Source organism: Simochromis diagramma, unplaced genomic scaffold (assembly GCF_900408965.1).
Source record: "Simochromis diagramma unplaced genomic scaffold, fSimDia1.1 OVJJ01000205.1, whole genome shotgun sequence".
In the NCBI taxonomy this organism is placed as follows: domain Eukaryota; kingdom Metazoa; phylum Chordata; class Actinopteri; order Cichliformes; family Cichlidae; genus Simochromis; species Simochromis diagramma.
Window position 1 is genome coordinate 1,649,072 of NW_024386782.1, and position 17,169 is coordinate 1,666,240.

The 17,169-nt window shown below is 40.3% G+C and overlaps 1 protein-coding gene across 3 annotated transcripts in view; it reads right to left on the bottom strand.

Annotated features, from left to right (window-relative positions):
- Positions 1 to 117: 117 nt before the first annotated feature.
- usp33 (ubiquitin specific peptidase 33) overlaps positions 118 to 17,169 on the bottom strand; it is a 28,762-nt gene continuing 11,710 nt past the window's right edge. For 2 of the 3 annotated variants that reach the window (XM_040015413.1, XM_040015423.1), the window contains exons 5-24: positions 16,508 to 16,657; positions 16,223 to 16,331; positions 11,883 to 11,952; positions 10,294 to 10,407; positions 9,179 to 9,257; positions 7,608 to 8,052; positions 7,354 to 7,494; positions 7,050 to 7,165; positions 6,609 to 6,781; positions 6,415 to 6,485; positions 6,284 to 6,317; positions 6,138 to 6,183; positions 5,847 to 6,027; positions 5,560 to 5,686; positions 5,214 to 5,383; positions 3,261 to 3,342; positions 3,036 to 3,144; positions 2,272 to 2,374; positions 1,512 to 1,580; positions 118 to 1,321 (exon numbers count right to left, since the gene is read on the bottom strand). In XM_040015413.1, the coding sequence (XP_039871347.1) occupies positions 1,164 to 1,321; positions 1,512 to 1,580; positions 2,272 to 2,374; positions 3,036 to 3,144; positions 3,261 to 3,342; positions 5,214 to 5,383; positions 5,560 to 5,686; positions 5,847 to 6,027; positions 6,138 to 6,183; positions 6,284 to 6,317; positions 6,415 to 6,485; positions 6,609 to 6,781; positions 7,050 to 7,165; positions 7,354 to 7,494; positions 7,608 to 8,052; positions 9,179 to 9,257; positions 10,294 to 10,407; positions 11,883 to 11,952; positions 16,223 to 16,331; positions 16,508 to 16,657 (2,547 nt within the window). In that variant the 3' untranslated portion in view covers positions 118 to 1,163. The remainder of the gene's footprint in view (positions 1,322 to 1,511; positions 1,581 to 2,271; positions 2,375 to 3,035; positions 3,145 to 3,260; positions 3,343 to 5,213; positions 5,384 to 5,559; positions 5,687 to 5,846; positions 6,028 to 6,137; positions 6,184 to 6,283; positions 6,318 to 6,414; positions 6,486 to 6,608; positions 6,782 to 7,049; positions 7,166 to 7,353; positions 7,495 to 7,607; positions 8,053 to 9,178; positions 9,258 to 10,293; positions 10,408 to 11,882; positions 11,953 to 16,222; positions 16,332 to 16,507; positions 16,658 to 17,169) is intronic. The other variant, XM_040015431.1, reaches the window with a different exon arrangement.

A 17,169-nucleotide genomic window follows, 5' to 3' on the forward strand; every position in this document is an offset into this window, starting at 1 on the left:
ATTTTTAGAGTGCCTCTCACTCTGCAACATTTCCTAATTTATGGCTTATTGACACTTTAAGGAGAAACAACATGCAGTTTAAGAGTGACACAATTAAAGAGTGGGCACAGCATTCAACACGTTTTCATCAAGTTTTAATAGTGTCAGCCAGCAAAAATCAGAATAGATCTTACTCATATGCAAAAACTTAGAGTACAGCATTTTGTTGACTCCCTAATCAGCCAACACGTTGAAGCAACACTATGCCCATACACAAAAATAATGCCTTTAATTAATCAGATTGCTCATTATGTTGCTGATTACATTACTACAATGTGCTTTCTGCAGCTGTACAGTTTTAGTGAAGACAGATCTGGATTTGCGTGCACATATCATGAGCAGCTTTGCATTTACATGCACTTACATGTGATGTTCCACTAGGATTTTAATGTTCGGAGCATGCATTCTTAAAAAGTCTGCCTGCCACGTTTCCACAAAAAAAAAAAAAAAAAAAAAAAAGATAATAATAATCTATTGACATCATGTTAAATCACTCCCTTCTGTTATAAATAACCAAGTGCTGAGTCTTGACCAACATACTATTAGTACATTCAAATACAAACCAGACATCTGTGTGAGCATGCCAATTTGTACTTCTACAGAACAGTGCAAAACACAAAATTCATTCCTGAGACTAGTCAGCAATTAGTCCCTTCATAGCCCAAGTGTCACATTTTGCTTTCCTTGTCATTTAGTGAATAATACAACAGGAAATAAAAAATATGTGGTATATCTACAGCAAGATGTATTGTGATTCATCAGTATCGGCAACACAAGACACATGGACATAGAACATGTGCTCATTTGGTCAAAGAAGAAAAAAAACAAAACAATATGGCATTCAGTGGAATTTCTTTTAGCTGCACATATTTTAAATGCTTGGTTCTGAAAACCTGAAACATGAGTACTACAGTGCTAATAGAAATTTAAGAGCTTTTTATACAGATTTGTACAACATGACGACCCTTTTCAGTTAATTCCCTCTGTCAAAGGCTGTCACGCAGGAGTAAAGATGAGGTCCTTTGCTTGGATGCTTTTGAAACAAAAAAGTCAAGTGCAAAATAAAAGGCTTTCCGTTTCTTAAACGTTTTCGATGTTGTTGTGGTGTATTATCAAGTGCTCGATTAAACTGAGCGAGTCTCCACCTCGATCTTCTCCTCTGATTGCGACGACTCTACTTCCTGGTGGCTGATGTTCGGTCGAACCGTCAGCAGCGGACCACCGCCGTAGATTGAGTGGAGGAAGTTCCACGTTTCCTCAGAGATCTGTCCTGAATCTGCTCCTGTAGGGTCGGTGCAATCACAAACGTATACATCGTAAATGCCAGCAACAGGAAAAACAGCTCTACAGTCCACAGCATCTCTGCAAGACTTGTTTGATGCTTTTTAAAAACCCATAATAAAATATTCAGACATACATTTCCTACTATAGCAGAAGAAACGGAATTACAACTTAAAAACGTTGCTTGGTACCTTGTTTGAGTGTTAAATGGCCGTTCTTGTTTACTGTTATCTTTGAATTGTCGATAGGTCCCGGTGGGTCTGGAAAAAGACGAAGAAAAGAAAATTAGTTGTGAAATTACATACATCAGTAACCGAGTTATATTCTCATATCCTAACTGTATCAAAGAGCAATGATGTTAAAATGTCAAATGCTTTTGTCACACTACAAAAAAGCAATATCTGCTCCCCATTCGCTACAGAGAGAAGACAAATATTAGAGGAGCAGAAGTCAAGAGAAAGAAAAAAAAAAGACATTTGCAGGCGTGCCAGATGCAAGCTGTTATAAATAGATGTGACAATACAAAGTAGGGGAAGCAAAAAGAAAAAAAAAAATATGAGGACAAGTGGAACACCAATGAAATGCATTTTGACGCCTCATTTTGCTGGAGCAGGATAGAAACCCGACTCGGGGGACTAAAGCGAATTCTTTGAAGAAAAAAAATCAAAAGAAGGAACGGGGACTCCACAGTTTCTTTTGAAAATGAGCTGTTTGTAAAAACCTGAGAATTTGGATTTTCTATAGGAAAAAAAAAGAGAAAAAAAATCTATTTGCCTTTTTTTTCCCCCATATGTCGATGAAAACGTATAGACTTGCAGTTTGTTCCAGAAACTCTGTCTCTCCATAATAAATCGCATGGAAAACATTTAACCTTTTTAATCAGACATTTAAACAGGACTAAGGGGTGGAGTGGGGTGGGGGAATGGAAAGGCAAGACCTCTGTCCAATTACCATTGTCTTTTCCTTTGACAAAGCCCTCCCACTCACGAAACCACTGCATGCTGATGCAGTATATGACCACTGGAGACTCCTCCTCCTGGAACGCCTTGTTCAGCTACAGAGGGAGCAGAAGGAGCCAGAGAGAGGGAGAGAGGAAGTGGGGGTGGAGTGAGAGGTAGAGACAAGAGGGAGGACGCAAAGGGGTGGGGAGGGGAAAGAGGAGGGGTAAGTGGGATGGGATAGGGGACAAAAAAAAGGAAAAAAGTAAGGATGAAAGGATTGAGAGGAAATGGAAAACCAAATCAATTCTCTCTGCTAGTTACTCCAATTAGAAGACAGTCTTAAAACCACACTGCACCAGTTTCATCTCTCTTGGAAAAAGAAAAAAAAAAAAAATGACACATCCCTTGTTCTTCCTTTTTAGCTCTGTCTTATAAACACACACACACACTTATCTCTATTCTGAGCAGCTATTGTGTGAGTGGGCACACCGAGCAGGCAATAACAGCTGCATCTGTCCCAATGCATTAATGATAAGGCTTTCATCTGGCTTGCACCTCTCATCTCCTGCTGGGGTGAACAGCATCAACACATGCAGCCTATCAACTGGTTAAATAGACTGAAGAAAAGGGGCCTATACACACCTATGAGTCCTGGCTGCACTGACACACCGTGCATTAAAACACGCACATACACAAACCAGTTTTGAAACTATCTAAATAAAGCCGCTGCTTGGACAGCTTTTCAGGTGAGGTGAGGAGTGAGTGGGTGCTTACCCTGACAAACATGTCCAGCTCTTGCTTACGCCTTTTCTCCAGCTTTTCTATCTCAGTCTGGCACGTGTGGCAGACATACAGGTGGTTGACAGCCGGTCCCCCTCCATACCTGCGGGAAACAGTACATACAAAGCTCACACGTTACTTCAGCCAAAGGAATCGCTGGATCTGAAGATGCTTAAAGCCTCCAGCCAGTCTGAAAGCGGCCGTGTCGACTTCGTGTACCTGCTGTAAAGGTGATCCCACACGTTCTGTGGCAGCATCACTACCAGGTCATCAATGAATGTCGCTTTGTTGGGCGGCACACCTGATGAAACGCAGTGAAACAGCAGTCAGACGCTTGCAGTGTAACATTTTATTTTACATGAAATGCAACAGCTCGCATGGTTACAGATCAGTGGTGAGCTTAAACAGGGCAAGAAGCTCAACTATGCACAATTCTGTCAAATTCACTGCTCAAACTGTGCTACCACTATCATTAAATATTCTTCAGTTTCTCCTTTTTTCAGACCCCCAGAGCTTGTTATTAAAACTCCTTCCTAAACTGCATGTCTAAACTCCCCGCAGGGTGCGAGACTATGAAAAAGATTATTTTTTAGATCTCCACAGAAAGTTGTTTATTTTGTTCCAATTTTTGGCTTTTTCTTGAAAAACACTTCAGATGTATTTATTACAGCCTGTGAAAACCCACTGTTTAATGTCAATTATAGCTCCAGATGGAACTTTGATTTATTGTATTAATTAGGGACTTAAAGAGTTTGAGCTTAAGAGTCTAAAAGTCAGGATACAGTGGCAACTCATTCCTAAATTTCCAGATTTTTAAATCACCTCTCTCTTTTGATCCAACTATTAAACACCAAATAGGTTGAATAAGGCTGTAAGCTTTATTATTTATTACACTTACAGGTTATAGGGTCTCATTTCCTTCTCCTTTAAGCTAGGTTACACAAATAATTTATACAGCAAAGCTGACCTGGGTTAATTAAATGTTTGTTGACTTTTAGCAAGTCCTTTTAAAACAGCAAGATCAAGAAGGAAGTAGGAGTAGGAAGAAATAACAACCCTTCCATGTCGCTGCAATAAAGCTCTTTGAATTCATTTGTCAGCTTAAGTTCATCTTGACATGTGAGAAAGATATGAGCAGCAGTTTCCCCTAGACTGAAAATCTACACTGCTGCTCCCCCAACCCTCTTGAATATTTCATTGGGCCTTGTCTTATTGATTTATAATAGGCAAAATTTAATTAAGAACCTCTAATCTTAAAAGGCAAACAACTAGGCTTGCAGTAGGACCCTGCAGATACTGAAGAATGTGGGGGGGAAAAAAGTGAACGTGCAAAAAAGCACTGAAATTTTGATGCAACGTGAAAGCAGAGATAAGATAATGAACCAAATAATGAAAAGTGACGTGTGAACCCTAAATAAATCTAAAATGATCTTAATTACTCAGTGTACCAGGTAATTAAAGTCTTTAAATTCGCTTCTTTAATCTAAGATACTTTGACTAAAATGAACAATTCAAAGAAAAATTTGTGTTTTTTTTATGTCTGCACCAACACCATTTTACAGCTGTTTATTTCAAAAAGTCCTCCTGGGAAAACATGCAGCCAGAGCTTCTTGATGGAGGCTTAGTGTGTTTTTCATGGCACACTTGAACAGGAAAGTGAAAATAAGCTGTGATGGTTTTGGCTTTGCACACAAAATAAAACAACTGGCTGCACTGCCACAAAGCAATCATGGTTTCACTGCACTGATATTATCTCTGCTTATGTACCTGACTAGCCAGTTATTATGTGCTTAGGTGCTGGTGACTACCAAGCAGGAGGGAGAAAGCTGTAAGTGCTTATTTACAGTGTGTAAACACATTCTCTGTTCTGCACAAATTATTTTTCAGTTACGTCACTTCCATTCGCATGAACCCTTTTAGGACTTTTTTCCCCTTTCTCTGCTAAAAACAGAATGAAGGATCATCTTCACAGAGAGAAGAAACCCCTCCCCCTCTTCTGAAGTTGGAAATGCTGTTGTCAGAATCAGAAATCCAGAGCGAGAACAAAAGCCAAAGAGCTGTGTCAAAGTCAAAGCAAAACGTTTTGCACAAAGCATTTAGACACAGGGCGAGGAAAAGGACAATCTGACCTCCGAGTGGCTTCAGCAGGAAAACTGACATTTTCATACGCACCTCCATGCAAACACAGGAAGTCATCATTGGAAATGGGCCCTGGCTCGGCAAATGTCTTGAACTTGTTAAGCCACTGGCGGGAGACGTAGAACTGCAGAAGGCTGGGCTCCATCATGTTGAATAAGCCCGACACCCTCCTACGTTCTTTCACTGCATCCTCATTGCTCTTTCTGGGACAGAAACAGATCAAATATTAATCAGTATTTTAGATGAATAAGCAAAAGTACGATCCAATTTTTAATAGCTGAGCAGCGTAGTGAATTTTAAAATGCTACAGAGATAAATGAGAGCTTGTTTTTACATTTGTTCAGGTAGGAGTTATAGAAGTACAGTGTGCTAGGCTTACTTATAAAAGAGCACGTAAGCTTCAGCATTCTGGACACAGGCTTCAGACACCTCAGTCACACTTTGGTCGTCAAATTCATACCACAGATTGTTCACATCATTCCTGCAATAGGCTATGTAGTGGCCATCTGGGAGAAGACAGGGGGATGTGTTAGAGCAGCATTCACAAATCTATCAAGTAAGTGTGAATTTTATTTCCAGGGGAATGAATGCAGGACACTCGTATGTGCCAAATGGTGGCAGCTGCCCTGGTCTCATGCAGAAAAGGGAGTGACTGCGCCCACTCACTGCTGGCAGTGCCATGATGACAGATGACTGACAGCAGGTCGTAGCTGGTGGTCTGGGCGGAGCTGTCTTTGGCCAAGAAAGGCTGCAAGTCCAGGCCCTCGAGGGGGAATGACACATGGGTGCTTATCTTGGTGGAGAACATCAGTTCGTGTCTGAAGCGCTTCAAGTGAATACACAGGATCTGAAGCAGGAGAATGAAAACATTTCTCAATTCAGAAGCTTGGCACTTGAAAACATATTGGATAAATATTTGGATTTCTTCATCATAAATATCTAGAAATGTCAGTTTACCTCTGGCAAACTTTGCATTTTACAAAATTTGACTCCATTTCGTAATCTATGAGTGGGGAGGAAAAAAAAGATCAATGAGAGGAGCAGTCATTGCAGGTGCAGTCCATTTAGATCTCATTTTAGTTAATGTGCAATAAATTACTCACTTCTTGCATTTTTCACAACTGTACATGTTATCTCCTAAGGGAAAAAATTAAAAACACAAAACAAACAATTATTGAGACATCATTCTTGATGTTTGTACTGGCACAACATATTTTTCCACCCACCCGCTTACCCTTTAGCTCATCTCTGGCAAAGAAAGCTGCAAGGCAGTCTTGTAGTGTAACCACTGGACCCCAGAACCAACTAACAGGAGAAACAAACACAGAAGGAGGTGAATTTTAGACAAAAACAGAAAGCAGCTACTGAGTGGTGCCTGATGTAAAAAACAAATAAATAAAAAATACAGCATATGGGTTATAGACACACCTCTTGATGTACTCCATGACAAATGCTATCCACCCCTGTGGTGCATAAGCTTCCCCGCAGGAGCCAGCTTTTACCAGGGAGGTTTGGTGGGTGGATGAGTGGAGCTTGGCCAGGTCTTCCTTCCCTGGAATGGGCAACGAGATATCCTGGAAGTTCTCCAGGGTCACAGACACCTGACGGCCACAGAAGGTAGAAGTGTAATGGTTTGGGTTTTTTTGCTTTTTCATTTGTTTGTGTTTTTTTTATAAGGATTTGTCGGGAGCTGTCACTTTGCAGAATTATCCTTAAGGCGAAAATGTCACTGTGATCACAGATCATCTTTCCTCCCATCATCAGAATGGCATTTTTTCTACCTACTCCTCTGTTGCGGCTCAACATCTCAGCATTTTCATTACCATTTCAATCGGATCTAACAACAAAAAGACAACCAAAAGCACTAACCCGATCACAGGTGAGGCACTGTACTGAGCTGACAATGGTCCCGTCGAACACGTCTGAGATGATGCTGCGATATTTCTTCTGGCGCTTGTTCTTTGGCGGGGAGAATGTGGTCACTGCTGTGGGAAAGCAGACAGAGGCAGAGAAATTTGAGAATACAGTACAGCATGTCTCACACAAGAGTCAGCAAGGATAGTTTTGGGATACTGTTACCTTGCTAACCTCTTTATATTTACAGTTCTTATTCTGGGTACGACTCCCTCTCATAATGGAGATGAACTCGCTGGCGCTAAACAAAATTTAATACCTTTCTTGTGTGCCGGGTTCAGACTGGGCCAGCCAGAGGCTGCTTTGGGTGGACTGCTGGACATTTTGGGAATGTGTCCCTCCATGGGGACTGGACTTTGTGGTCTTGTAGTGTTTGGTATTTGGATATCTGGAAAGCAATCTGCAAGAAAAAAAAAAAGACCAAGGTTTAGAGACTCTTAAGGTCATAAATTTAGCCGTGAATATCAAAAAGTCATCCCGTGAAACATGAGCCACTATTTCTCATGTGTTTACCTGACGCTCTGCCTTGAACCTTGATGGCTCCCTGGCTGCTGATAATAGGCGTGGTCTCTGTAGTGGTATCAACATCTTTGTCGATGTCCACTCCAGTGCTTCCACCCGTAATGCCATTAGTCCCGGAGCGATACAGGTCATTAATCATGTTCTTCTCCTTCTGCCACTCCCTATTGGCCTGAATCTCATCTTGCTCGGGAATCAGCATCTCTGCTTCGTTGGTGTCATCTATCAACGCATTCCCACCCTGCACTTCATTTTCGGCCCTCTCGCTGCTACCGCAGGACTCACATGACTGGAAGTCATTGTCTGACTGGCTATGGTTGTCCTCCTCGGGACTGTCGTCCATTGCGATGCTGTGGGACTGGTCGCAGGGCTCAGGTAGCTGCTCCTTCAGCTCTTCATGAAGCTGATCCATTAAGCAGCGCAGAAACTCCTGGGAATCCTACAGTGCAGTTAAACGCAAAATATTAGCAGGGCAAGATATTTATTCTACTATCTTGGTCACCATAGCATGTGGAAAACAGAGCTCCTTATAACTCACCATTTATTCCTCCAATATATTACTGAGTTTGACAGGCAAAGTGAAGCACATCTTCTTCCAAATTACATAAAACAACCACTTCACCTCTGTGTTTATCCCAATTCTGATCACAACATCTGAAACCAAATGCTCATGAACGTGTAATCAAAGTTAATGAACCTCAGACATCCAATCTCCCTCTTCAAGCCAAATGAACTCTCCTCTCACAGGAGCTGGGGAATGTTAACTTCATTCAGAGCGATGTTTAATCCAAGTCTGTGCAGCCCAGCGTGGCGTGACAAATGAATACTCTTCAGCTAAAACCTCTGAACAAACAGTGGCCAGCCAAGAGGAAACAGGCCTCTTTTATCAATTCACCATTCAGGCTTATAAATCCCTTATTTACAGACACCAGCCAAAGACACAAAGTACTTCAATTTAACTTCTCTGAAAAAACCTTTATGTCTATAATGCACAAAACTTTGCTTTCAAGTGCCAAATAGAATCAAATCAAGCAATTTACCTTTAGACCAGATGTGTGGCTGTGTGGCTGTGTGTGTGTGTGAGAGTGTGTGTGAGAGAGAGAGAGAGAAAGTGACTGAAAAAAAGGATTCGGTTTAGCGGAGTGAGTGCTTTGAGCTGGAAAAAAATGTAATTTCTGTAAAGGAATAAGAATAGAGTGATATGGAGGGAAAGGGAAATAAGAGAGACTATAAGATCTGGGGCATCTTAATAATCTGGGGTCAGACCCCAGCTCAGCACAAAAAAAAAACAATACAATTATCAAAAAGAAAAAGAGATTAATAATAGGCCTATCACATTATTATAAAAGCAAATGATCTTTCATCATATTTCAGACAGATATTATTATTTCGTACAACACAGTCGTCAAAGGTTTGCATCATATCACCTGCTGACTTTATAACAAATGAAAGACTCAAATATGCTGTTTGGCTCTAGAAAAAGGCTCAAAGTGTGACAAGTGTCCCCATGTTTTTTGTAGTAATGAAAACATTGCACATTCATTTCATCATCTGGGATGACCCACCTGCTGAGCGTATCCTCTAAACATGGGGTTTATGGCTTTGATCCCCTGGAACAAGTTGGTTGGGACCACATAGGAAGGTCTGCAATGTGAGAAAACACAGCCTGATTTAAAGAAGTACTTTTTTTTGCACGAGTCACATGTAATGTTGAGTGTGAAATTAGAAACAGCAAAACTGCTCTCATGTGATAGACTGTATATTAAAGATGGACACAATCAGCGTGATTTTATCCGTTGTTTTGCAAAGTATTTAAAGTTTGAATTTTTTTTTTGCTGTCACCATCTCAGCTTTGACAACAACAGAGGGCTGGATCCAACTGAATGGCTTCGTGTTGGGCCTATGAGTAATTTTGCAGAATATGACTGTGTGTTGTAGCAGTGTACTGCCACCAAGGGGGCAGTGTAAAAATAGATAAAAGAAACGTTGTTGCTCAAAGTCATATTAAGAAAAGAACTTCTTTGTAGTGAAGTGAAACTGAGTGTAAAAACATCAAACTGTCTATCACAGCCAACACACTAATTTTGTTCCATTATTTTACTGCGTTTCCTGTTTAAGTGAATTTTTCAACCAGTCAGCAATCATCATCAACATCAGGCTGCATGCCGTCATACCAAAATCCAGAAAGAACTGAGCCTAAAGTTGAGAGACACTGCGTGCTGATATGACAGTGACTTGTCAATCACAAGCTAGGTCTGTCTAAAAGTGCTCCAAGCCTTTTTGTCCATTTTGACTTAAATGAGGAGAATAATTGACAATACAAATATCATTTTGTATTCATTAAAACTCAAAATTTGTAAGAGACCATGAATTAATGGATCAATTGGGAAGTAAGGTCATTTTTCCACACATTTTTTTTTAGCGCTGTAGCGAGATTAACGCTGACAGCACAAATTCTTTTATAATCAAACACAGAAGTTGGCCCTGCTGGCCACTGGAAATAATCCAGGACTTCCAGGTCTGAAAAGTGACCTGGATCCATCTTTTATATACATTCTATGCGTCATTTTCTAAACATCTTACTATTCGACTGGGGTGGTAATGAAAGCGACCCTGAATTCCAACTGTGGCATGGAAGCATGTTAATATTCATTCTTCAGTCATGTAAATAACCAAATACCTGTTCTTGTGCCACAGATCTGACACAAGCTTCTGGTAGCTTTTGCAGAGAGCGGGCTTCTTGTCCGTCCTCACCAGGCCACCACATTCTACAAAAAACTGTGTCAGGGGTGGGCTGCAGAAGGAGGGGGACAAAAAAAAGAAAGGATGAATATATCACATGCAGGAATAAACGAGCCTTTACCAAATACTGTCCTTCCTGCAAAACAGTTTGTCATTGGTTGTCATTACTGAGGAGTGGCGTGAAGTGTGTAATTTGAAAAAACAGAATGTAACAATCAACTTTGACACAGGCAGAAAAACAGAGCAAAGAACAATACTGCATTATTATAATATGTAGCATTTGTAAAAAGCTTTTTTGATACCTTAGTATTATCATACTACTCAAGGTTAAATGTGTTTTCCATTAGACTCTAAGATTAAAAAATATTATAAAGAACAGAGATCCAGAGAGGTTTCATTCTGGCACATCTACATAATGTTGCCTTCACTTTATTTTTTATTCATTTCATTTAAATTCATACTTCAGTCATTGAGTGATATCACAAATTCCCAGAGGTTTTGTCTCATGCAAGAAACCGCCTCACACAGCTGAGAGTTGAAGGACATCAGACTGGCTGAAAAGAGAAACAGCTGAGGGGATTTTACTTGACGAATACAGAATGGATGGGAATTTGCACGAAAGAGACAAACTACAGGATGAATAAGGCATGGAGTGTTCCCTTCCCTTGGCAAGAGAAAAGTCCTTAGACTTGCATAATGACCCGAAAGTAACTGAGGAACGCTACACTCACACAAACAGACATCAAAGCGAAGTTTCAGGAAAAGGTCCCTCCTTCTGCAGCTGCGTGAGTCAGTTCTTCCTATTTTTGGGATGTGATTTAGATTGCAAATTTTGACCCACATCTTTTCCCATTTTTACTTATATCCAGACACAGCATCATCCATTTAATTTAAACATTTACTGGCCTGCGGGTAGATGGTATTAGAAAGAAAGAAGGGCTTTGCTTTGCTTTGTTGTTCCATGAAAAATAAAAGCAATAACACAGCCTCGAGGTTTGTTGCAGAGCTCTAATTTAAGTGACCACCGCAAATAAGCCAAACATGAGCAGTGAATCACACAGATTGGCACTTCAATAAACAATAAAAGATGAGGCAGACTGGAAGAAAAACAGGAAAAGAAAGAGGAAAAAGAAAAAAAAGGAAAGAAAGAAATGGTGGGAAAGGAGCAAGAAACACATGAGGAGAAGCAACAGAAGAAGACTTGTGGGGGGGGTAGAAGAGTTGGTGTTCATCTGTAAGAGAAGACCCTACAGGGAACTCCAAAAGGCCATTTCTGTCATCTCAAATGGTGCACTGCAGCAATTTTCACTCAGCCGTCACTCTCTCAAATGAGCACAGCCGCGGTTGTTTCTCACAGTCAATAAGAGGCAGTCAGACGGTGTATAAAACAGCAAATGGCTATTGAATAGGCGCGTTAACAGTGTGAGAAATGAGAGGAAAGTCAGACGAAGAAAAAGCTGTCTGCGCAGGAACAGTGGGATAGACAGGTAGACGCAGGGACAGAAGGTGGATAAACAGCGGTCTCACCAGTTGGACAGGGCCTGGAGGGCAGCGTTCATGTAGCAGGTGTTGCCTATATTCTTCAGTCCTGTCAGGCCTGACGGAGACAGAGCACACCGGGGAAATTAAAGCAAGCCTTTCATCAACTCCTCGTAAATTTTAATGGCAGACAGAAAGTGTCTACATTTTCACAAGACCCGTTTCATTTCTGAGATTAATATTTTACAGCAGGGGCAGGAAAAAGTGCCTGCCTAGTGTATTTTAGACACAGCTGCTGTGGCCTGTGGTCTCCACCCCATTACACAGCTCATATTAATGGATTTTATCGCTCCTACTACAATTCAAAGTCTTATTTCTGTTTGGGGTATAATAACAATGGTCTAAGTTCTAGAACTTCATTTGCCATAATGTTTTGGGGAATGCAAGCGAGAACCTATGTTTCTATTTATTCTGAGTCCAGCCTTCATGAGTTTTGTTGCACAGCCACTGCACAAACCACAATAAACAAGGTCCCAGCATGCACTTGTCTCTTTCACCTTGTGAAACCATGGCCACAGGTGATAAAATGTAGAACAGGGATGTGCTTCATTACTCAAATGTTGCACCTATAACAGCTGATTTCTTGAGTATATACACAACAACAACAACACTTTTGACAAACCCACCAAAAGAACGAATTTCCACTGTTACACACCAACATTCAACATGGAAGCTTCTGGGATGACAATCCCTCCCATCCACAGGGCACAAGGCAGTCAGTGAATGGTTTAATCAGTATGAAAATTATGTCTGATGGACAGTCACCAGCAGAACTTGACCTAATTAAACACCTCAGGAATATGTGGGTCCAGTGCCTTCATCAAAACACCAAATGAGGGAACATGCGGTGCTGAATTGTGTCCATTCCTGCTGTAGCGGTCCAGAGGTGTGTTTTCCTTTTATAAATATGTCGCCCACATATACGACCAGCCTGTTCTGCAGTGCACATTAGTTTTCAAAGCGTATTCACCATGCTTCCTAATCATATGATCTGCATGTGTGACAAAAATATCTGTGAAGCAGTGCCAGTGCCCGAGCTGCACCACATGAGGCGCAACATAACATATGTCATTTGGTGGAGCCTGTGTGCAAACATTACTTCCACAGTGACTTTGGTGGGACAGAGCTGACAGGAACCCATTTAGCTGCACTGCCGCTCATAGTCCTTGTGCAGTTTACCACAGTTTTTAGCACCGCACGTCATCCTAATTTACCCTCATCTGCAGATTCACAGCTGCAAGTAAATCATTGTTAGTTGATTTTGTTTGTGTTTTAATATATGTTTCAGATGACTAAGGGGGGGGGGGGGGGGGGGGGGGTGGCTAGGCAACACATTAGCTGGCTTTTCTCAGCTCTAGTTATTTGAAGACTGTTTGGTGCATCAGAGCCGTTAAAAACACTCATCTTATTGCAAAAATTTACTTCTCTGTTTAATTACATTCATAACATTCGCTTTGAACTAAACCACCTGCTGATTACAGAGCTCTTGCATTTGAGGTGTTCATCTTTAATTTCGTCAAACTTGGATTAAAGAGGCGATAAAACACAATTAAATTTTTGTCACCCCACTGACTTCAAAAGTATTTGATTTTAATAATTAAAAAGGTGTCTAAGGCAGCAGAGCTTTGACTTTTAATTAGAAGATTTGAATATAAAACTGCTTCACTTACGACCTTTAAGCCGTTTTCACTAATGAACACAGGACACTGTCCGCAGCTGAACTCTCTCTGCAGAAAACAGGCAGAGATGCCGTCTGACTGTTTTCAGACACATGAAAACAGTCAAACGGCACAAATGACTTCTGCTCGCTCACTGTGCAGTTGCCTGCTTCCTTCAACCGAACATTGCACAGACTTCATACTGGGGAGCTGGCACGTTGAAGCATGTTCAGTGTTTGATCTGAGCGTGCGGGACATGTACCTCTCATATCTACCTTTGTTGGTTAATATTGTGAGAAACTGATTGCAAGTTTGCCAGTTTGTTGAACTTATACTTCACATTTTTGCAAAGGTTTTGACTGATTTTATTTGATTATTGTGCCACACATAAAAGCAACAATGTCAACTCAAACAGGCCACTGGACATCTTTAACCTTTACCTAGCAGAGTGTATTCATTTTTTTGATTTGAAATATATTTGTTACCATTAATTTGTCATCTCTAATAACCTCTTAATAGTTTTTAAAGGACTTGGCCCATTGGTGCAACAAGGACAATGGGTAGTTCATGTTATGTAAATGGACAAAAGTATTGAACCACACTTGCTAGTCCTTGCATTCAGGTGTTTTTGGTCTGATTGTCACAGATGAATAAAAATCAAGCCCCTAGCCATGCAATGTGGTTAACGCCAAAGCTATCATTAATAAATTAGCCAGGAGTAAATCAAATAAACAAGTCTGATCTCTTGGCAAAGTATGCCACAAGAAAAAAAAACAAAAAACAAAACAGTATAGTTGTTTGTTTCAGTGGACACGAGTTGTGCCGTTTTTTTATTTGCTTGGTTTTTTTAAACTAACGTTTTTTTCAATAGGAAGAATATTTTGTCTCTACAGCAGGTACAGTATGCCCATGCTTTTGTTCAGGCTTCTGCAAGGATGTATCACTAAGGCAACCAAGAAAACAGAGCTTTGAAACAAGTGTCAGCCTCTGTAATTTACCTCAAACCTTTTTCTGCCTTTTTTAGTGTGGAAATCTAAACACAACACTTTTATATCCAGACTAGTAATTTTAATGGCTAAACTTGATAATGGTAATTAATAACATATTTTAAATTAGTGCCATATCCAAAATAATAACAATCTGTTATGTGGATGACTTGAACATGGATCTCTGGACCAGATAATCCTAACTACCATAAAAGTCCAGCCATCAAATGTGGACTTTTCTTTGGGCTTTCAAAAGAGGAAAAATGTCCATTTTGTGTACACAGTCAGAAATCAGGACATGTCAGCTGAAGCAAATTTAAAAATGGTCTTCATCGACCCGAAAACCAGGGTCAACAAACACAAATCAATAGATTACAGCACATGAATATTTCATGAACTGCTGTATGACTGTTAAAACAAAATCTGCTTAAACTGCTGCTTAAGCTGCAGTAAACACCACCTCTCGTGGCAGATGTTGTGTTTTTTGGCCGTCTGCCACAATAAATGGATGTGTTTAATATAAACTAGGGCTGCCACAAACGATTATTTTGATAGTCGACTAGTCACCGATTATTTATGCGATTAGTCGACTAATCAGATCATCATCCACTGGACGTAAAACTACAGCTTATTGCACCAGCAGCATCTGCTCTTATATAACTATCATTAGCTTACAGCTTTAAGCTTTTAAGGTGCTAACTAAAAATAAAGACAAGATGATAGTTTATTCAATTTTAATGAAATTTGCAGATTGTTTCGGTAAATTTTAATAAACTCCTTGCTATCTAAAATATAACAGGACACCGGAGTATATTCTCCAGCATCTCACACTTCTGATAATCAGCTGTCTGCTTTACGTTTATTCAGCTGTGTAAAAACTATAACTTTAATCTCAGCCAAACCGATTTACTCAGGAACAAATAAAATACTAAAAAAAAAAAAAAAAAAAAAAAAAAAAAAAAAAAAGCCAAACAACAACATTTTTAATTTATCTAAGTGACTCATATATATTTAACCTGAGTCGCGAAAGACAGCGGTGGGTTTGAAAACAATTTGCCGGGAGTCCGGTGTTCTCACGGCGCTAGTGACCTAGCCCCCGGCTAGCTATCGAGCTAGTGGGTAACAGACGTCTCCGAAAACGTCGGAGCGCTTTTGAAAATATGTGGTGTCTTGATAAACTGAGCAGATATTTGAGGTTTACACAGCTACATTCTCGCCTGAAAATATGTTAAACGTTTATTTTGTGACCCAGAAAGAATAATAAGAGTAATATTAAAACTAACTAGCTACCGCCATTGTTGGAAACTAAGCTGGGCCGCGCTATGAATTCTGGGACACAGCTGCTTCTTCTTCTTCGGGGTTTAACGGCAGCTGGCATCCTTGTACATGCAGTGCTGCCATCTTCTGTTTCAGTCCGTTATTACACTCTTAAATCCTGCTACTTCTGTGTCTTTTGCGATCTTACAAAGCTTCAAACGACACGTCGACTATTAAATCAGTCGTCGACGATTTTGATAGTCGACGTAATCGTGACTAGTCGACAAATCGTGGCAGCCCTAATATAAACTCTAAACTAGCTGTGTTGATTTGAATACTTTAATCTGAAAATGATAGTATTCATTAATAAGATCTATCAGCTAACTCTTTGTGACACTGATGTGGTAATCAGTTAAACACAGCTCACCTCTGGCACGTATGTCGTCTTCCTCTTCCATCTCCATGTCTATGTCTTCACAGCCACCATTAGAGGGCACTCTCAGGGAGGTAGGACTCCCAGGGGCCTTGTTGCCATCCTGTAACAGACACACATAAACCTTATAATAAAAGATCTTGTCTAGGAAATAAATAACTACAGTTTAATTGTTACTGGTGGAATTCCTCATTCGTGAATATGTAAACCAGCCTGTTCTACAAGTAAACCGTATCTTCAAGTTGTGAGATAACAATAGAAAGGAAGCCTGGCTCATACCTGACCCACGTTCTGCGGCAAGGGGAGGGGTTTGCTGTTGCTGTGAGGTGAGTGAGGACCTAGTTTACGCTCCAGGAAAACTTCCTTGCCACAGGCGTAGCACCACACACGAAGCGTGGTCAGGTTCACCGTGAGGTTGTGTCTCGTGTCCTATCCAAAGAAATAAATTCTATTAAGACACGTGTCAGAGCTCAAAAACAAAATTTAACAAGAACACTATGTTAACAGGAGCAGCTGACACACATGCCCCTGCTTCATAATCTTCAGCGCAATCTAACAACCAGCATCTTGTAAAATGGGTGGTGCTGCTTTTATATATAAAAACTAAACGTCTCTCCTGGCAGCTGGACTAAAGTTATTCTGGGAACAGTCCAACTAAATCATGGGGTGAATAAACTCATGACTTTTCTTCTCAAATTAAATTTGAAAGAGAGTTTACTTATTTAAAGTAATTTAAAATAACACACACTACCTTTATGCAATTTCAAATCCACCTAACTTCATAGAACATTAGTGCAGAACTAGTTTGAGTATATTATCCAAATTATTTTGTTCCAGGTATAATTTGTAGATCCTCCCTAAGCATGCTAATAAACTGATACTTTCAAAGCACCTTTCTACTCAATTCAAGCACTCAAAGCATTTCCATACTACAAATTTCA